The following is a 22,832-nucleotide window of genomic DNA, read 5'->3' as shown; positions in this document are numbered from 1 at the left end:
CCAAGATGGACTACATCCAAGGGTCCTGATCTGCCTTCCAGAAACTAGCAGCCTTAATCCATGCCCATTAAATTCTCACTCATCCATTCAACCGCAATTTCAACTACCTGCCACTATTTGGCTTCAATTTGAGTCTATCCGGTAGTTGGACATAACTGTCCACAACTGACTTGTTTCCCCTTTCTTTCAAAATATCTGAGTGGGACCTACAAGTAGTTTTACAATATAACAATTTCAGCTTTTAGAAATTGAATTCTTGGAATTAAATCCAGCTATGTGCTTTTTCTCGAGAAGGCATAAACTTGCAGCATTCAGAGTGTTCTTTGGTCTTTGGTCCTAGTGGTGGACTTCATCTTTGTTCAGTGGCACAGTTCCCAATGTTTGGTTGCTCTCGCGCTCCTGCAGCGTGTTCCCACATCTTTTTCCGTTTTCTAGTCTTCAATGCCTGGCCTTGATTGCGATCCTTCTTCGATGTGCATTTCAGGTCTTTCTCCTGGTTCTCTAATGACATCCTGCAACTTGCAAACGATCAATTTCATTTCAATAAATCAATTTGAAAAATTAATTAATTTAATTTAACAAATATTAAAATTTAATGCCTGGAGGGTCATTTGAAAATTTCCCAAGTTTTAACGCTTTTACTCCTTCCGCGAATTTAGTTGTTCCTGGCAATTTCGGGCAAGAGGGGCATTCGAAAAGTTTTAAAAACTTTGACATTTTCACTTAAAGGTCCAAATTCGGCCCTTTGGGTACTTTTGCCAACTTTCACTTTTTAACATTTTGGCTAAAAGGTCCGAATTTGGCCATTTGGGGCATTTTTGCCAACTTTTCACTTTTTTTTCCAAAAAGTGCGAGTTTTGGCACTTGGGCAAGTTTGTCAACCTTGGCTCTTTGCATTCTTTATCTCCTTTGTATCCCTTGGCGAAAATCGGCATTTCAACGTCATTGCAGGCCTTAACTCTTTCTTCACATTTAGGCGATTTTGTGAGAATTGGGGAGTTTTAAGTTCGCAATATGGCCCTAGAGGCCGAATTTGGTTTTAGCGGCACTTGATCCTTCATATCCCCCTCCTCTTCTGCAAGGACAGAAAGGCACAAACTAGGGGGTCCCTGTCCAAGACGGGGATGGGTGTGCGATTTGCACAACAATGAGGTGTGCCCTCCTCGTCTCTGAAGCACACACTTGTGAACTATCCTAGGAAATTTCAGAATTTAGAATTCCTTCCTGTTTGATGAGGTGTGCCCTTGTTCCCTAGGTGCACACCTTTGAATAAACTGAAATTTTTAAATTGTTCAGTGTGCCCAGCTGTTCTCCAAAGTTAACCAATTTTCTGATTTGAATGTCTACATCACAAAGTGCATTCTTGATTTCAGCCTTTGCAAATGTCTCTGTTAAGAATCCCTTTCCTTCATTGTGAGGAATGTGCTCAAGAACTTTGTTCCATGATGATGCAAACATTTAGAAAAGGATAACAAAGATGACAAGACAAAGCAGACTGACAAGTTTTGAAACATGAATTGCACTTGAGAAACAACAGACAGTAGCTTAAAACTTGACACTATAAGGAAATTTCATATGGTTACAATAAATAGTATAAAATACAAATGTCAACCTATAAAGTACAATTTTAATGTGTCATTTCGAGTAAAGTTGAATTTTGACCTCTAATATCAATTGAGGTCCTTCATATGGAGTAACAAGGGATTAACAACAGAAAAGAGTCTCCAAAAAGATACGTGTTCAAACAATGAAGCTTGCATGACCAAAGAGCTGTTGCACATGAGAACAATAGTTATCTTTATAAAAATAGAAGTTGTAGCTGAAATGAATAGCCTCTCCTAAAACACTGTTTCCTGATTACAATTCCTCAATTTGAGGAATACGTGTTCTTGCTCAGCTGATATAAAACTATACAAAATGTCAATATACAGTGTAATTTTTTTGGAATGGATACCTCCAGGCATATTCCTAGATGGTAATGAAAATCTGTGTTTATTGCTTAAAGAGAAACTTGCTTTTTTTTGGATAAAGAAATATTCAATATTTAAAAAAAGAGATAATACGAAAACCCTGTCTAAGCATATTCTTTGAGGGGAGAATTGTAACCACCTAGCTGAAGGTGTCATCCAAGCTAAAATCTATTGAAATCAGATACATATCCAAATAAGCAAAATAGGAATTCACAGTTAGTTTGAAACTAGCATAGGCCAATATATGATAAAAAAAACTAGGGTAGACTCAAAAAGAAGCAAGAACAACCACAAATTCACAGCTGTTGTTGCTGACCCTTTAGCAGATAAAAAAAACCAAGCAGAATAAGGAAAAAAATGCAAGGCAGAGGGTATATAATAGAGCAAAAAAAGAAAATATTGCGAAGAGCTTGCAATAAATTGAGAATTTCTTTGGGATACACCACAATAATAGGGAATTTCTCGGTCAAAATCTTGTTGACTAGTATTTTCAGAATATCACAATATTTTCATGAATTCATCATAAGCCTAGGCAGTGATCTATATATTACAAAATTAAAGATATTTTCTTCTGTGAGATAAACTAAGATTTGCTGCTTCACTAGACAAGGAATTTATTCACAATATAGTTGATAAGTGCCTAAACTGTGTACAATATTACTTTCTTGTCATGGATAAAAAGATAATTACATATACTCTCCATGCTTCTTGACACAGGCGATTGGAATTCAAGGAGATGTTCGAAATAAAGAAGATGCTGCACGTGTTGTTGAACAAATAGTAAAGTATTTTGGAAGGCTTGATATTCTTGTAAATAATGCTGCTGGCAACTTTCTTGTGCCTGCAGAAGATTTGTCTCCAAATGGACTCCGAACAGGTGGGTTGCCCATATTTTCTTCAGAAAGTTTATTCTGTGAAGCATCTTCCTCTAGGGACCTTAGAGAATGACAGGAAGAGAGTTAAAAATAATGCTAAAACGGTAATTAAATATCTTGATCTTGCTGGAAATTCCTTTCTCCTTTTGTGCCTACTACCACCTGTCTTTAGAAACCTATACACAGTGCACAATTTTTTGAGCTCTGGTTTTATTAATATGTGTCTGTCAGAAACTTGTCAAATTGTAAATCATTGCTTTATTTTCTGCTTTAGAGCTCATCTCAGGCTATCCTGTTTTATGATCCTGATGGCGTTGATTGTTTACCTCAGGGCTTGTTGGTAGATACGTTTATTGTAATTTGCATGTGTAAGAATCACTATTGACTATGCACTGGTGACTGCAAGGCTTTTTGGATTTTCCTTGAACCAGTCTAAGATGTTACAACCATGCATCATAAACCATTTCAAGTGATTCTATAGATTTAAGAAAAGAAGTTGTGGTTGTACATCACATTGTTTGCAGGTGTCAAGAATGTATTCTCCATATTTGGTGCTGTTTCTCAAGAGGATTAACCTGTTTTCAAAGGTGGGTTTATCAATATCCTGGAGTTGTGTATGGGCTATGCTTTTGCTGAAAATTGATAATTACCATGGTTCAACCCATATTTAGACAAGTTTTCCAATCTCTAAATATATTGACTTACCTCATGGGACTTCATCTGATGTGATTTATATCATATATTAGTTGTATGTGATTTAAGGTGGCGGATTTCTTGAAAAAAATAGGTGACGATATTAATTGTCATAGATGGTACTCACAACTTCATCAATAGTTAATTAGCTATATGCTTAAATCGTTTTGTCTATCTAGCTCCAAAGTTTCAAGCCATGATTGCAAATCGTGGAATAGTAAGTTGTCTGGGAAAATGCCACAGTATCAAGTTCTCCATGGGAGAATATCGATTGGATAGTCTTATGTTTGTCATTCCTATGGGTGGAGATGACATTGTTTTGGGAGTACAATGGCTAACTACCTTGGGAATGACTGGGATGAATTTTCAAGAGTTCTTCATGTGTTTCTAGTAAGAGGGCAAGAAGTTTGAACAATGTGGGCTATGTGCAACATTGCGACAATTGGTGAGTTCTCATTAGATGTAGAAGATTCTGGAAAAGGCTGTAGATGGGTTTGTGGTTCAATTACTTTCAATAGAGGTACAACTAAAGAAGGGGTCTGCACCTCTAGACCTATAGGCTATTGTGAAGAAACATTAGTACTTAGTAGTCTTCAAAGTATGCCAAAAGGATTTCCTGCCAAAAGGGATCATGATCACACCATTCAATTAGTGCCAGAGTGCCAACTAGCTAGCATTACACCTAACATGTATCCATATGTGCAGAAGAGTGAAATTGAGAAGATGGTAGAAGAGATGTTAGAAACAGGTAATATTCATCATAATTAGAGTGCTTATTCCTTGTAATGTCCCCTACTAAGCTTAGGCCTGTAAGTTGATAACCATAATTAGAGTGCTTATTCCTTGTAATGTCCCCTACTTATGACTTAAACTAAAATGATTAGGGGACAAAACTATCTTAACATGAATCCAATCAGTGACAACATAATCTTCTTTCTGATATTGAATTGATAATTCAATCTGATTTATAACCTCAGTTTTACTTGTTCTTTCAAATCACTATTTCTATATATATGTATAGTACTATACTTTATATTTCACTGAAGAGTAGTTCTTATAAAATATTATAGTAATTATATTATATTATTTTCTATTATTATATTATTATTAAATTCTGCATAAGAACATTATCATGCTTCGTATATTAAGAATTCATATTAAGCACATCCCCATGCATACCACTCAAAACAAGGATGTTACTGCCTGTAACTTAATAACAGTTCTGATCTGATCTTATCGATGGCTGCCAGATATTTATATTCCCTTTTTTTTTATCCCCTTTCAATCTGCTCTTAATTCACAATCTTTATTTATTGATGTGGCTTCCATTATTTTCTTCCCCTTCTTTCATCCTCTCCCAACTTGCAACCATTTTTACCTTTACTTATGCCACCGAATCCAAGAGTTGCATTGTTTTACCAAAGGAGACAACTCTTATATTATACGCACTTCTCCAAACTTACTCTTTCATAAGAGACATCATATTGAATAAAAAACTGATTAAGTTCTTACTAATTTAGATCGCACCATTCTTTTATTATCCTTACTTACATCCTTCGAAAACTATTATTATCTTTGCATATAATAAATAACACCTCTTGAAAAACAATGCTGGCCAACCATAATCAAATCGCACCCTTCAACGAATTTGTTAATTTCTCCTTAAGATCGCACCCTCTCCTTGAATGGGGCCTTCTTAAGACAATCTATTCTTTTGTCTAACTGTTTCTAATGAATGGATCACTTCTTGTGTGAGTCATTGGCAATTGTTGAAAATGATTCTTTTTCATTGCTGTCGATATGATATTCTTTTCCGTTTCTTATTGCTAACGTGAATGCACAATGATTCCCTTATTTCCTTTCTTCTTCCCTAATTTATTTCTTATTTTCCTCCGTTGCCCCCTCCCTTTCGATGCTTTATAGGAGAAAGGGAGGGTGGTGACTCAAGGAAGGGTCACCACTATTTAAAGGAGGCTGACTTATTCTTTATTATTAATTAATTAATATATATTAATTAATTATTAATAATATCAAACAAACTTTAATAAATATTAATAAATTAATAATAGTATCAAACAAACATTAATAAATATTAATTAATTAATAATTATAAAATATTAATTAAATAATATTATTTAATAAATAAATAAATTTCAGATAATCTTTCGTTGATAATTATTATATTAAATAAAATAATAATTGTTTCATTTAATATATATATAACAATTAAGGAGGGGACATGACATTCCTTTCTAGTGGTGATGGTGTGTAAGAAGGACGACACTTGGCATATGTCCATAGAATTGGGAATTCAACAAATAAACCATCAAAGATAAGATTTCTATCATAGTCATTGACGATTTATTAGATGAACTGAATGGAGCTATGTTTTTCCAAAATTGATCTTAGATTAGGTTGTCGTCAAATTAGAATTAAGGAAGAAGTTATTCCCAAGACAACTTTTAGGACTCATGAGGGTCATTATGAGTTTTTGGTAATACCATTTAGTCTGACCAATACTCCTACATTTCAAATTTTGATGAATTCCATCTTTAAACCATTTTTGAGGAAGTTTGTATTAGTGTTCTTTGATGATATATTGATTTATAGGAAGACATGTCAAGAATATTTGTACCATGTTGATCAAGCATTACAATTTCCCCAACAAAATCGACTTTATGTTAAACATTCTAAGTGCGATTTTGGACTTAGAGGTGGAGTATTTGGGTCACATCGTGTCTCATGAAGGGATTAAAAGTTGATCCAACCAAAATCAAGGCTATGTTGAAGTGGCCAGTTCCTAAAATAAGAACTTGAGGGGTTTCCTAAGAACTCACTAGATACCATAGAAGATTTTTAAAGAATTATGGCCACATAGCAACACCCCTTATAGCACTTTTGAAAAGGATGCTTTCTAGTGGAATGAGGTAGTTAATACAACATTTTAGAGATTGAAGGAGGCAATGTGTATTGCTCTAGTTTTGGCAACTCCATATTTCACCAAGAATTTTTTGTGAAGTGTGATGCTTCAAGGAATGGGTATAAGAATAGTTTTAATGTAAGAGGGCAGGTCCATTGTTTTTGAAAGTTGTTAGTTGAAAGGTGAGAATCAAATCAAACACATTTATGAGAAAGAAAGCTACCTATTCTTCTTGTAGTCAAACAATGGAGGTGGGGTAGACAGTTTGAAGTAAAGACAGATCATGATAGCCTAAAACATTTCTCGAAGAAGTGGTTATCCTTTGAAGACAACAAAAATGGGTCCCTAAGATCTTGGGATATGAATTTGAATCATTTGTAAGAAATGGAAGAATGTGTTTGCCACATACGGGTAAACGATTAAATGCAGAAAGTAAATGCACAAAACATAATGGAAATATATTAAATAACCAGTCTCTGTATTAATTCAACAGTCCATGTACATCAAGTGCTTATAACATTAAAGCCAAATACGACTATCATGATGATACTAAGAAGGAATGGTATGCAATATATAATACCCGAAGGGGTGCGACCAACCGCCGCGTCCAATTGCCCTTCGGGATGACTAACTAACTGACTGCTGTAACTCATTATTACCAACGACAACATAAACATAATATGACAACATAACATAATGATTATTCCCGGCAACATCATCCCCCCCAAGAAAAGAAGTCGTCTCCGGACGAGTTAATACAAAATAGAGATGACATTAAACAAAACCAAGGTAGAGAACTGTAGGAACTGCGAACGCTAGTCGAGCGTGGAACTCATACACCTACTGCGTCCTCGCCTGAAAACCCTTTTCTGCTACCATCCGATGCTCAAGTGTGGATGTCACCATTATTGCTTCCTTTGACATCACAGTCCTTCTGTGCCTAAACCAAACTTGTTTGCAAACCACGCTTTTTAGTCTCAACCTCCACCAACTGCTACTCAAATGATACTGTCTCCCTAGCCAATTTGTCCTCGATAGCCACCCGCGCTGCCCTCTCGGCATCCAACTCCTGGGGACGCTGAGCTAAGTTTCATGCTAGTACTGCCTCCTACTTGGTGGTCAGCTCCTCCCGAGCCCTCTGTGCATCCACCAAGGCAACCTCACGTCCAGCCGAGACATACTCCGAGTTCCTCAAAGCGTACCATTCATGCTTGGAAGGGGCCACAACCTTTGGGCACAAAGGCTAGGAGATGCCTCAAATCCCCCATCACACTCCCCAAAGGTTGATAACTGAACTGTATACCTCCTCGGTGCCGTATGACTTCGCGTGCCTACAATGCCTTCCCTCAGACTCTGTTTGTTCGCAACCTCCAAATCCGTCTCCCTCTATGGCTTATGGCTTCCTACCAATGCTGAGCTTCAGGCTTCTTTCTCACAGTACGGGACAACCCAACACTTACTGTGACTTCTCTGATGCCCTTCGCCCAACTCAAAAAGTGTATTGTAGCTCAAAAATAAATTGGGGGTCTGGAGGAAATGCCCCTAGTGGGGTCGAGGGGCAGTGCCCTTGCCGCCAACACCAATTTACAACCCTCAGAACCATACGAAAGTCCATGGCGCACATCATTTCTGTGATATTTTAAGATGCCAAACCCCTTCTTCTCCACTTTAATATTTTCAACGTCTTGGCTCCAGACGTCATCAAATGATTTTTCAATCTGGTCGTCGTTTTTTTTTTTCACTGTAATGTCCCCGATGGCACCCCGGCCATGCAACTTCCCGTACGGCCAACAACAACACTGACACCTCCAATCGTACGGCCACCTTCCCGTGCGGTCAACACCCCTCCACCATACGGATCACCCCATACAGAATACACGACCAACCGTCTACCATACACACCATACAGGCCTCATACATGACCAACCGTCCACCATACACACCGTATGGGCCTCATACACGACCAACCGTACGGGCCTCCTCCTGCACGCCCAACGCAAGTGACAATCAACCATACGGTGGTATTCCATCGCCGCCTCTGTCGTCGGTGGTCCATTGTACGGTGGTTCCACCGCACGGTGATTCCACCGTACAGTGGTCCCACCACCACTATCAACAATGATTTTTTTTTCTAATTGTCCAGATTCGGCTCAGGTTTCGTGCCTCTCGGATCGCCCTTTCTCGGTTTGCCTCACCCGAGAGTCTCCCGCTTTGGTCCTGTGTCTCTTGAGTCGCCTGCCCGACCTCTTAGGTCCCCTTCCATCCTATCGGGTTCCCCTTCAGACTCTCGAGTGTCCTTCCGGCCTCTCGTGTTCCCTGCGCGCTTCTCGTGGTAGGGTTTCGATTTGGACCCATTGGTGGCAAGTCTATTTTCAATGGCCATCCGAAGACTTGGAACCACAAATTCTACAGGGACCACGGTCTCCTTCCCGTACATAAGAAGAAGAAGAATAAAGATTTTGAAGGCTGCGGCCTTCCACACAGGGTTCCAATCGTTGCCGACACGAATGATCTTAGGATTATCTACGTCACCAAGGTTTGGGGCGTCTCCCTTCCAGTAGTCTCTGTATTTCGACAGGTACACCTCCTTTGTTGCTTGCTCTGGTTCCTCTATTTCGAGCCTGTAGCTCTCGAACATTTCGTAATCCTCCATCTGCCAGTGGAAGAGCCCGTTCAATGACCCCGTCTCATCCTCGGAGCACTCTCCTAGTTTGAGAATCCCTTCGTCGTTGGGCTCCCTGCAACCTCGTCCTTCGTCCCTCAAGTCGCCTTCTCCTTTACCCTCCGATTCTGAAGATGATGCCAGTTCCTCACTAACCAATTGCGTCCCAAGGTCTATGATAAACTTCCTTCCTCCATTCTCCATAGACAAGGTGTTCTTCTTCTAGTTGTGGGTGGCCTTGGCTGCCACCAACCACCCTCTCCCTAAGATCGCATCATACCCTTTTTGCTTTAGTGGGATTACCACGAAGTCCAGTATGAAGGGTTGCGTTCCGATGGTAACTTGCTGGCCCATCAGTGTCCCGATGGGTTTGATTCCATGCTGATCTGCTCCCAGCAGATTGAATGTAGATGGCCACAGCGTTGGCTTCCCTAGCTTCCGCTAGGTTTCTTCTGGAAGAACATTCACTCCTGATCCACCATCGACGATGGTATCGGTTAGAATGGTGCCAAGGATACCCATCTCCACAATGGCCGGGTTCCTTCCAGTGTTAACTGCCAGCAGCATGGGGTATATTGCAGACCCCCCAGGAACATCTGTGCGGTGGTTGGTATTGGTGCGTGGTTGGGAGAGATTATTCAGCCACGCCATTCGTACTTGAGGCATCGTCTGGAGGAGGTCGTGTACCTTCACAGGCACCTCTAGTTTTAAAATTTGATTTAGTATAGCCTCCTCCGCCTCCGGTCGGCTTGAAGTACCCGTCGTACCCTTCGCATTCGCCCTTTCTCGTATCTTTTTCTCAATTTCTTCTCGTGCTTCCCGCACCTTTCGCTTCTCTGTCTCTGGGTTTGGGCACATTGCTTGTCTGGCTTGGGCGCGGGTTACGACCAACACTTCCTCTTCTTTGGTTTCCTCGATATTGAGCAAGTTGACGCCGAACTTTGGGCAGGTGGCGTCTTCGTGGTTTCTCGGTCCGCACCATTTGCACAAATATTGTGTGGCCTCTCCCTTCGGGCAGTCTCGGGCGAAGTGCCCCCATTGGTTGCACGCTCTGCATTGTACCATCGGTCGGCCTTTGGAGTCATATTGGATCCAGCTCCTTGTATTGTTATTGTTGTTTCGTCCTCCCCACCGGTTATCTCAGTAGCCTCCCGATGTGGCATTGTTGTTCGCCTGGGAGTTGCCGGTACCGCCCGATGTAGTTGGTTGTTCTTGCGTAAGCAATACTTGTTGGTTTCGTGTTTTCATGTTTTAGGGGCATTCCCTGGTGGGATGCCCCATCAACTGGCATATATCACAATAGGCCTTCTTTTGGCAGGAGCCTTTCGTGTGGCTGTCCGTCTTACATTCCGTGCACCAAAGCTCCCCTTCGTCGGTCTTGCTCGGACCTCCCTTCATAACCTTCAGCTCTTTCATCATCCTCAGCATGTCCTTCTACAGGGCTTGCACCTTTTTGCCGGACTCGCCATCGCTGCTGCTTCCCTCGGAAGAGTCATCATCCTCGGACGAGCTATCCTTCTTCTTTTTCTTCTTGGATGTCTTGGTCTTGCTCTCGAGATCCATCGCTCTATTATATGCATCTTCGTATGAGGTTGGTGGAACAATTTTCATCTTCTTCCAGATGGAGTGTTTCAGTCCCTCCACGAACCATCCCTTTTTCAACCCATCCGCTGGTTGACTCTCCATTTTCCCCAACAGTTCCTTGAGCCGCTGACTATAGGCTCGGACAGTCTCATTCTTGTTCTGCTTTGTGCCATAGATTTCGGCTACTATTTCATTGTCGTCTCTGAGGAGGCGAAACTCTATCCCGAACTCCTTCTTCAGGTTGGGCCATGTGCCGACTTTGTTCTTATCTATATCGGAGTACTAGTCGATGGCCACTCCCCTTAAGGTTGCTGGAAATTGTGTTACCCATTCGTCCTGGTCAGTAACACCGTTCACTGACCATATGGTTTCGCAAGTGCGGCAATGGCGGACAGGATCTTCCTTCCCGTCGCCGTTGAACTTCGGCAGCTTCTGCTTACTTACCATCCCATCGCTGGGTCTCACTCCTCTGGTGCCTTGTGTGCTTGTACGTGGTGATCCTCCACCTCTGCCTCCTGCACCTGGCCCTCCACTCGTGGGTCCTTCGGAGAAGGTTGTTGACCCCGAACCAAACAAATTGCCTCTTGTACGGTACCCTTGTGCTCCCTAGGCACCGTTGGTCGTACCGTCACCTTCGGTCGTCTCCCTCCGGTTGTCCTCCAAAATGGACAAGTTCTTTAGTAGGTCTCTGGTAGCGTCGATCAGGTTTAGACTTCGCCTTGTTTGTTCCACCAACTCTTCGCGACGTGTTACCCTACGGTGGTATTCTGGCGAACTATAGAGTTCTCCTTCGACACCCTCCGTGACTCCTAGGTTCCCTTCAGGCAACCCTACGACAGTGTAGAGAGTGTAATTCTCTCCGTCTATCTCTGCCTCCGCAACCTTCGTGACACCTCCTGGGTTCCCTTCGAGCAACCCCTCGGCCGGTCGTCCCTCGGCAAGCTGCCTTAGCCTACGCCTTCGTTCTATTTGTTGTCTGAGATTCAACGCTCTTTGTGACACTTCCCATTCGTCACTTCGTATCTTTTTAATTTTGTCCTTATTTAGTATATTGGGCATAAATCACTTCCGTACATAGCAAGCACACACCATGTACACAAAAAAAACAAAACTTTTTTATTATTTTCCCTTTCGGCCACAATTTATCTCAACATTGTGCCGAGATTATTACAGGGTTCAATTTCCCCTTCGCCTCTTCCCATCACGCTCTTTGTCCCACAACGATTGTTCCGTTTGTGCGGCGTCGGCCTCTGGGTTAATCTCACCGACGGGTAGGCCCATCGTGTCCGTACGCCATCCGCTCCTTCCTTTCCCGAGTATGTCTAGGCAACAACACCAAATGTTTGCCACATACGGGTAAACGATTAAATGCAGAAAGTAAATGCACAAAACATAATGGAAATATATTAAACAACTAGTGTCTGTATTAATTCAACAGTCCATGTACATCAAGTGCTTATAACATTAAACCCAGATACGACTATCATGATAATACTAAGAAGGAACGGTATGCAATATATAATACCTGAAGGGGTGCGACCAACCGTCGCGTCCAACTGCCCTTCGGGACGACTAACTAACTGACTACCGTAACTCATTATTATTGACAACAACATAAACATAATATGACAACATAACATAATGATTATTCCCGGCATCAGAATGCACTTGTTGATGCACAATCTAAAAAGGATGATAAGGATGAGGTATTATTGTGTGCCAACTCAATATTACAGGAAAATTGGGTTGAAGAAGCGAGATAAGAGTGGCAACAAGATGTTGCTACATGGAATCTCATTCAATAGTTATAATATGATCCTAGTTCAGATAACGTTTTTGGAAGAGAGATTCCATGTGGTATAAAGAGAGATTGTACTTATGCAAGAGGTCCACTCACACAAAATATTCTATAGGATCTCCAAGGTTCTTTGGTTGGGAGTCACTTAAGATTTTGAAGACATATTAACAAATCAAACATGATTTCTTTTGGGAAGGGATTAGAGGTGATGTTCAAAAATTTGTGGCAAAATGTGTGAGTTGTCAAAGAAATAAAAGTGAGAGAATTATGAAAGGAATTTTGCAGCCACATAGGACTATTTCTGCATAACCCCTATAGAGAAAATCATGCAAACAAGTTTTCATAATCCATATGCTAAAGAATAAACATACATGCCATCAAGATGACACAAGATATACATTGGAAAACCCTAAAGAGGGGAAAATCTAGTCTCCAAAGGCATCCATACTCATGTATTATCTCATTAACAAAGACTACAATACATCTATAGAGTCTCCATGAATACCTCTAAAGCATCAAGCTTTCTAGATGCATTGTATGTGAGCAAGCAAATGAGAATTGTGTAACCACACATCCCAATCCATGACTTCTCTCCTCACATATGCAACCTACAAGAGATGCTCAAAGGAGCCACTAGCCAACCTTAACAACTACTCATGTGCTTGCTTTTATAGAAATAAGATTGCTTAAAACTACCAAGTGGTAATACATAAACAATGTGACTAATACCATGAACTTACAAAACCATTCCCCACCGCCCCCCCACCAAATTTTTACTTTTGGTATTAAGTTTTCCCAATTTTAAATATTTTCCCGATGTGCAAACCCACATTAAATATTTATTCCAATGTTAATACAATACATAAAGTGGCTCCAAGAATGTCTAACTCATGATGCACACATCTCTAGATTCCCTAGGCACACTAGAAATAATATTAATTTTACATTATAACATTATGCAAGGCAAACAACACACTTTTTCCAACAAATTAAGATTCCGAGTCTTTTACAACCTTTGGTTATTCCTAGCCAATGATGGAAGAGATCTCCATGGGTTTCATCACAGTCCTTCCAAAGTCTAAATTTAAGAGTGTCAAAGTAGTAGTTGTGGACAAATTTACCAAATATGCCCATTTTGTGCACTATCCCATCCTTTTTCAAGTACATCGGCAAAAGCATTTATGGAGAATATAAAAAAGTAACATGGTACTTCAAAGGTTATTGTAACTGATTGTGATCCTATGTTTATGAGTAATTTTTGGATAGTTTTTTTTTTGGTACTCAATTGGCTCATAGCTCTTCATACCTTTAGTAATTAGATGGACAAACTAAGGTAGTCAATAAGTACTTGGAGGGGTATCTATGTTCTTTTACTTAAGATAAGCAATGTCATTGGATGGCTTGGGCTTCTACCAGCAAAATGGTGGTATAACTTACCTTCCATAGTGGTATAACTTCTTGCAGAACATTCTGGAATCTAAAATTATAAAATAATTTTTTTGTAATATTAATTTCTTTTGCTTATAAATACAACTTAAAAAAAAATATTCAATTTATATATATAATTAATTTAATACAAGTTGGCCTAGACATTAATTTAGACAGCTTAATTTGATTAATTAAATTATTTTTTTTGTCTGAATGCTTGGGCCAAAAATGGGGACATTGCAGTCTTCCCTTTCCAAAGATTGCTTGTCCCCAAGCAATTTGTACTTGTATGCCAAGACAAATACCAGGATTCCAAATCAATCTTATGAATAACACACCATGCTTTCGCTGTGCCACTCTTTGTGAATCTGGAATATCACTTTAAACTCCTTTTATTTTCATCCCTTGTAACCTAGAGTAATAGCCATCCAAATGGACCAAGATGAGATACTTGCAAGGTCTGGTACCATTGAGAATTGCATAACTGTCATTCTTTTTCACACTAAATAACAAGCTACCATTCATATAAATCTCTGAATCCCATATCCTATTATTGTCACCAATTATGCTTTTTGCACTAGGAAGTTTCTTCATATCCATAAAAAGTGGATTATCAATTATGAATGGAACCCCTGGGTCCCATATTCTTATGTGCAGGCATGCTTGAATATCACTCTCCTGATGCTTCCTTTGATGACGTTACCCCAAGTTTAGACTTTCAATCATCTTTGTCAAAAGCCAAGTCCCGGCTTAGGCCCTTCACCAATTTTCAAAAATTTGTCGGCTAAGTCGTGAGTTTTCTAATCCAATTATCATGGTTCTAAAGTTCTAAAAATCGCCGATTCCCAGACCTTCCTCCAAGTTAAAACATTGTTGTCGGTTGTATATGGTGTCAAGGTCTATATAGTTGGGCAGACGTTATATTTCCAAACTTTGGCACTTAGTTATTCGTATTGGTTCTAAAGTTCTAAAAATCTCCGATTAGCTGATTGTCCTTTAAAGCTCACTTTTTTGCATCAGTTGCCTTGAATTAGTTCCTAAATTTGCCAGTCACCCGATTGCTTTTAATGTGTCTTGTCACCCAAGTTGACATCGTCTAGGTTGGTAATTCTTTGAATTTCGTGCGAAGGATCGGGAACCTTTGCAATCGCTCGACCACATGGAGTTTTCCCATTTTTTGAGACGCAATTTGCTCAAAGATCTAGGAAGTACATCTCCTTAATGACATATTAGGTGGTTAAAGTATGTAAAGTTATTGACGTGATATTTGAAGAAGAATGATATTATTTCTTGCTACCGAAATTTAATGAGCTGATGGCCTTGTCCATAAATGAAAGGTGGCGATATTTTGAACTCATTCTTTCTTTAGGGATTAGCCAGAGAAACGGTAAACTGACAAACAAGCATGTTTGTTGGAGTAGGAATTTAAGAATTTTAATTATTTTCATTTTAAAATTTCTTGGGCCAGCGCTCTATATGGATTATTCCCTCGTTGTAAGACAGTATGGTGCTTCCCCATGAAGATCAGCTTCCTATAGCCCAACCTAATTTGAACTGGATTCAAAGAGAGCAAGAAGACATAATTGCTCAGTTGAACAGGGTTGCATGGAGTGAAAAGACCAGTTACGCTGAATATAGGAGGATAACTTCCATTCTGGAGTGAGAGGGGAGACAAGCCAAAGTTTACAATCTACTTCTACAAAGAGAAATTGTTGCAGCTAGAAATCCTACACCTGAGACGAATTAACCTGGTGCATAGCAGAGGTCTATAGCTAGGTAAGTGCATAAATAGTTATTGACCCAAGTTGACATGAGGCAAAATGGTTCTCCTAGGAGAAGGTGTTGCCCCCCATAGTTCAGCCTGACCCAGAATTGGTTGAAGGCACACAAGAGGATATTCTTTTTGGATTGATGACTTTGGCTTGGAAATGTAAAATGAACTTTGCAGAATACATGAGAGTTATTTTAGTGTTAGAGGAAGAAGAAGAAAAAGCCAAAATGCTCGATGCCTAGCTCCAGCTAGCAATCGTAGCGGGAAGAAACCCTATTCATCTTGTTAATTAATAGTGCTGCCCTCTAGACCTATGGCTAGTTCAAGTGATATAGAGTCAGGCTCTCATAAGCTGTTTTTGTTTTATTTTGAGTAATTGTTCAGTTCTTTTCTTGGAACGGTGACTTTCAAAGATTGTTACTAATTGTTGTCTATATATGTCAGATAGGAGACAAAAGGTGAATATATATTCTTTAGCTTGTTTTTAAACTCTTTTAACTATTTTTGAATGAATATTCGTAAAAAGAAATCTGAATGTAGCTTCATGAATCATAAACTTTGAGTTACGGTTGGTGAATTATGTTATTCTTATGTTGAATACTCCTGTAATTTGGATTATCTTTTCTTATTATCTGTTGAATGACTTCTGAAATTTACATACGCGCATTACTATGAATATTTAGCTTTGAATGAATGGAGCAGTAATGTCCGGATTCTATTAATCCCAATATTCTAGGGTTGAATCTTTACTTTCTATTCAATTATAATTCTGTTAAAACCCTCTTTTTTATCCTTAGAGTTTTCTGGTTAAAAGCTCCACCTTTCTTGCTTTCTAGCCAAAAGCATACCCCAAAAAGAACCAAATTACATCATAGAGGGAGCTGAACCTGTAAAATTCAGAGGAAAATTGCTAATTCAATAGCAATTTCTCCAACTGTTAGTTTCTAATCTGTTAGGTTCTCATAATCAAGTTATTGAACTTGCTTCTTGTCTTCCACCATCAAAACAATCTCTCCATGAAGAGGCATGGAGATGTCTATGTCCAATAAAATACAAGCATAGGTTGAGCGGCCAATGTTTGTTGAGGTAGTGTCAACCTTCAAAAAATGACCAATAGCATATCCTTAAAGCAAGAATTGTCCTAATATTGGAGAGGGAGGTAAGGTAGTGATGAAGGGCTACTCTACCCAACAGTCACACATGACACAACAACGAAGATTCACATTGAAAATGTCAAGAAGGAAAACAAACCACTTTCTATTCCTTCAATGAAATGAAAATATAAAATTCAAAAATGACAATGCTACAACCACTTGGGCTTATCTCACTACAAAGAATTTCAACTCTAAAAAAACACTTCATGTTGGAGCCACAATTAGCACTAATGGAGTTCTCTGTAACCACCCTTCACCTCCTTTTCTTGGCACCAATGATTCTCACCCCCATTTTCCACTACCTTTGAATGTTCTTGAAAGTGTAACCTGTCCTTTTGGGCATTCAAAGATCCAGTTGTCCATTTTCTCGTCACAATAAATTTATTACCTGAAATTAAAAATTTGGTAACACAACTTTCGAGAGCCATAACTTTTGAATTGGACGTCCGATTGACGAACTATTCAAAGCATTGGAAAGCTCACAAAAAAAACCGATTCTTTGTCAAATTCTCTATAGGGAAATTTGGATTTTTTGCCAATTTTCAGGCTGGTATGGGGCCTCTAAGTGCCTCAAATTTTACTTCGAAGATTTTATAGGGGGGTTTGAAAACAAAAACCTTAATATCTCACAAATCATAAATGATAAGATGATTTCTTTACCATTGTCTTAATTTTACAATTTTGGAGCTTTGTGTAAGATTTCATGTCCAAGCATGCACAAATGCCAACTTACTAAAAATAGAAACCTACTGTTTTTATCCCTTGTTGAAAATTTATTCACCAAACCCAACAGAAATAAAAAATAAACATTTTTTTTGGGTGATGCAAGATTGCTCTTACATCTTGGATGCGTCTGCATCAGGTAGTCTTACCCAAACAGGGACAACCTTGACAATTTTAGTCCATGGGTTGAAGGAGGGAAACCATGGTTTGAGAGAGAGGGAACGCTCTCCCCAAAACCACAACCGATGATTCAACATACCCTCCATCTCTTCAACAGAGGTAAAGCCTGCAATAAAGAAACCCCTAGTGGAGGGGTAAAGCTCAATAACATTCTTGGTGAGAGGATTCCAGATTTTTGAAGCCCATTGATGCTAATTAGGGAGGGAAGGCCACAACCCATTGAATCTGCAAATAAAACTGTGGCGAGAATAAAACAATTCATTTTCAACCATCTCCTTACCATAGATCACAATTGGAGGAGCAAGAGAACATGGCAACAAATGAGCCTTCCCATGTAGAGGAGAAGAGGGCACAATCAAACCCACCATGGCAGCAAAGGAAGGACCAGACAAACCTCCATTTCCTGACAAAGAAGAGCACCTTTGAGTTGTGGATGTCATATTAGAGATGCTCAATGCAAGACCACATCTACTAGCAAAACTAGGGAGAACTAGGGAATCGACCCTCAAACCATTCAAAGAGTGTTCAAAAGTGATGCCATCAGAGCCATAGATGCCATGAGACCTTGTGTTAAGCAGCTTCAAGCAGACATCTTTTGAACAAATTAGAGTTTTAGTGAAGGGTAGGAGAGAAGTTGCCACATCCAAAGGGTTTGCAAAAGCGACGCCACCAAAGCCACAAATGCCACTAGACCCTATGTTGAGTGGATCCAAGAAGACATTGTGCGAACGTTGTAGGGTTTCAGCGAAGGGCAGGTGACCCATACAAGAGAATAAGTCTATCCAAAGTTACTAGTAAAGATAGGATCATGGTCACTAATAATAACCCTAGGTGTACTTGTAGCTTTTCTATGCTATCCAAAAATGTTTTTGCCACCGTACTTGCTATAAAAGGATGAGATAATGTGATGAAATGAGTATATTTAGTGACGTAATCTACCACTGCTATGATGATATTCTTACTTTTACATCATGGAAGCCCTGTGATGAAATCCATGGAGACCTCTTCCCATTGCTGGCTAGGAGTATCTAAGGGGGCTGTAACTAATTTGGAAAAATCACTTTTTTGAAAATATTCCCATTTCAAAATATTGATATTATTTGTCTTCTGAAAGTGTTGAGAAGGGATTAATCTATCTTCATACCTTTTGCTTTTAACTTGGTTGCTTAGTAACGGTTCTATTTGCAAGGATAGTTGTTGATTGTTCAAAGTATGCTATTCTAAAAGGGCTTTTGTTTATTTGAGAAGGCAAGGTCATCTACTTTGGTAGCGTATTGTATCTTCTATGTCTATGAATGATGATACATCTATTCACAAAGGTAATCATTAAATGAAGTAAATTTACTTTTGCCGTTAAAGAAGTGAAGAATTATTCTTGCAAGTCTTTAACTTTTGATTTAATAGACTTGCCAATGCTTATTTTTTTAAAATATTAGTGTTTTATTCCTAATTCAAGGTGTTATTTGTGGTGCTAATTAATGCACTGTCTATCATTAAAGTAGGCAAAGTCCTACAGTTCAACATTATTTTTATCTCCAATTCTAATCTGAATGATCATTCATGACCTCTTTTTCCATTAGTAAATAGAAAAAGAAAAATGTAATATTGATAACATGCCCTAGTTAGTTTAGTCATATATCTATTTGCTCTCTTTCCTTGAGGTCAATCATTAAATATTCAGCTCTTGTTTGCATGAAAGTTTACCATCTCTTGAACTTTTTGAATATTGAACACAGTTCAGAGAATTTTCTTTCCTGAGTTAGTATCCATATAAAGGGTGTCCTTGATTAGTTTTTAATATCAATATGAAGTATGAACTGCTTCTATATGTCATAATCCGAGTCTCTTAAGTCCAATTATCTTTCCTCATAATCCTCCACAACTGCATTGCATTAATCTCATTCTCAAACCCACAAGATATTGCTAGGAGGTTTGGAGCTGTGCTATTATATGTTTTTCTTTTCAAATGTTTTAACTGTTTCCCCTAAACTGTGGCTTGAAGTTAGCTAAAGTACATGTGGTTGCAGTACTGGATATCGATGCTGTTGGCATGTTTACAATGAGTCAGGCAGCACTGAAGTATTTGAGGAAAGGTGGAGTTGGAAAGCCTCCTTCAGAGGCTGGTGTTATTTTAAACCTAAGTGCTACATTACATTACACAGCTGACTGGTATCAAATTCATGTCTCTGCTGCAAAGGTTTGTCCCTAATCATTTGGATTAAGATTTGACTTAACTATGTATTAAATTTAAATGTTTAAGCATAAACGTGAGTCATTTTATTTAGATAATAATTTAAACCACAAGGTATCTAGCAGAGATTTTTTTTGTTTACAGGCAGCTGTTGATAGTCTTACGAGGTCTTTGGCATTAGAGTGGGGGACAGATTATGGAATACGTGTAAATGGTATTGCACCTGGTCCAATTGAAGGGACTCCTGGGATGGACAAAGTTGCACCCAAGGAAATCCTAGGAGATCTTCAGACAAGCCAACCTCTTTACAAACAAGGAGAAAAGTGGGATATTGCCATGGCAGTCATCTATTTGGCATCTGATAGTGGTTAGTTTCTCTTGAACCTACTTAATAATTATTGAGGGCTAGAGGTTGTAACATACTACAATCACACCATCCTATTTTCTTTCCTCTTAAGTAGATATTGAACATGTAATGTAAAAAATCGGTTACAACCATAGATTTTTAAAGTTTTCTATATTTTGCAAGAATTACCATATTGTTCAGTTAATTTAATGGAATTTCTCTACCTTTGACTTATTCAAATTAACAGAGTCAGCAAAGCTATAACACCCTTGAGAGTTCCATAAAAGTAGTGAGAAAATGAGAGCTGTATATTTTGAAGTGATTTGAGTTTTTAAAATTGCACCTCTTGAGATTTTAGCTTGTGCTCAAATAATGAAATTATCAGATTGTTTGTATGTAGGAAAATATAAATTATATGATAAAATGGGAACAAATGTTATTGTGTGCTTATATTTGCTCTTAGACAAGAACTTGTTGTTTCTTTGAGCAAATATTTTCCATAGCTCTTAAAACATAAAGTAGTACGAAACCTTTGGTCAATTGGAAGTAGGATAGGACTATATAAGATTTTATATTGAAACCAATGGATTCTGTCTTTCCACACAGTGAAATGCCGTGGACTGACGTTGCACATGTTATAACTGTAAGGGGTTAATTGCTTCAAGTTTTCTATTTCTGCAAAAGCATGATGTATTTGGATGTACAGAATTTGTCTTTTTGCAATGAATACTTTTCTATTCTCACTTGTTTTACATTTTTAGTTTATATGGGAAATATATTAATCATAGTTACTAGGAAATTCCATTGTAGGAATATGGACTATGTTTCGATCTACATACTGTTATACTCAATTTCTGGGGACTGCGTTTATATTAATATAGCCATTACCTTATTCATTTATTCATGTACTCGAATTTGATTGACAAACCCATCCCCATATTGATAACTGTACCCCCATGTTTCCGGGTAATATGCTATTAATGCAGAGCTGAATTTTAATAAATTAGAAATAAATAGGGGTCCCTAATAACTTTAGTTTTAAAATATATATGATCTAATTGACTTTTAATGTAGCTGGACGGTCTTGTATGTTCATTCTGGATGATGTTTGATATTTGATATAACTGAACATGCTTGTAAGTTGATGACTTAGATTGAGGATAAACTCATCTTCTTGTCCACTCCATTAATTCTGGCAGTTACTTTTATAAAATTGCAATGTCAGAACCAGCGCCCTAAATTAACTGGAATGGATAAGCAATCTGCCTAAAGCACTGCAAAATTATCCTTGAGTGATGTTTTGAAATAAAATTAGAGGTTTTGGGCTTGTTTGGGGGGATTTTAGATTAAAGTAATGACAAGTCTTTGAACAGTTACAACACTAAATGTCTTATGTAAGGCAAGCTATTCATTGTCTCGGAACTTAAATTAGTGTGGTGGATGTTGTATTCTGGCTTGTGGTTGTGCTTAAATCTATTGGTTTTTGGGCTTGTTTCTGACATTTTCTCATGGCGGTGGATGTGCATAACTCATCTATGCTATAAGTACCTGGTCCAAAGGCATTGATGATATGATGTCTTTTCATGCTATATGTGGAGTGAATCAATTGAATTTCCCAATATATTGGCATACTAATTTTTTTTCATTTTTCAGGCAAGTATGTGAATGGGACAGTACTTGTTGTTGATGGAGGACTGTGGCTTAGTCACCCTCGATTTATGCCAAAAGAAACTATCAAATCCATCTCCAGAGTTGTCGAGACAAGGTCTAGAGCCACGGACTATACTCCGAAAAGCAAGTTATAATACAATGAGGATTTGTTTACTCTTTAAACTCTGATACCAAGCTGTGTCTCCCTCTTTTAAAGAGATCTGCTACCATTATTATTGTGATTTTTCAAATTCAAGTAATCTTATTATTCCATTTGCTAGGAAAACTTAAAGGGAACAACTATGTTGATCTGTGTAATTCATTAGCTCGAAAAAAGGTGAAATTGAAATCTTCTTTCCCATCATGGTTACAAGCTTTACAAATGAATTCTTGTTTGGTTTCAGAGTTAGTGATAAGTTCCTTTACTTCAATTAATTTTCCATAAGCACCATATTTTTCTTTATTCATTTCAAATGACACGGTTCCCTTTATGTTTTAGTAGCATGCTATAATGATTTCTACTCTTTTTATTAATCTTCTTTCCCATCATGGTTACAAGCTTTACAAATGAATTCTTGTTTGGTTTCAGAGTTAGTGATAAGTTCCTTTACTTCAATTAATTTTCCATAAGCACCATATTTTTCTTTATTCATTTCAAATGACACGGTTCCTTTTATGTTTTAGTAGCATGCTATAATGATTTCTACTCTTTTTATTTATGGCAAGCAAGAATAGATATCAACGACCTGTCATAATAGTGTTAGCCCTGGATGTTATCAGGCTGTATCTATTTTTGTAGGATATCATACTTATTACATTTTTGGTTTGTAATGCTTACTGTTAGGGGAAGCTTCTAGAATAATTGCTCACACCATGTTTTGTATAAA

General features: G+C 38.5%; 1 protein-coding gene across 1 annotated transcript in view; it reads left to right on the top strand.

The window, feature by feature from the left end:
• The window catches only part of LOC131039067 (peroxisomal 2,4-dienoyl-CoA reductase [(3E)-enoyl-CoA-producing]), a 59,098-nt gene extending 36,789 nt beyond the window's left edge, over nucleotides 1–22,309 (top strand). Inside the window, exons 2-5 of the mRNA XM_057971711.2 lie at nucleotides 2,688–2,847; nucleotides 19,786–19,955; nucleotides 20,094–20,316; nucleotides 21,949–22,309. Of these exons, the coding sequence (XP_057827694.2) occupies nucleotides 2,688–2,847; nucleotides 19,786–19,955; nucleotides 20,094–20,316; nucleotides 21,949–22,100 (705 nt within the window). The 3' untranslated portion in view covers nucleotides 22,101–22,309. The remainder of the gene's footprint in view (nucleotides 1–2,687; nucleotides 2,848–19,785; nucleotides 19,956–20,093; nucleotides 20,317–21,948) is intronic.
• Nucleotides 22,310–22,832: the final 523 nt, after the last annotated feature.

This window comes from Cryptomeria japonica, chromosome 6, assembly GCF_030272615.1.
Source record: "Cryptomeria japonica chromosome 6, Sugi_1.0, whole genome shotgun sequence".
NCBI lineage: Eukaryota > Viridiplantae > Streptophyta > Pinopsida > Cupressales > Cupressaceae > Cryptomeria > Cryptomeria japonica.
Note: the sequence above shows the minus strand (reverse complement) of the source record. Positions and strands in the feature narration are given on the sequence as shown.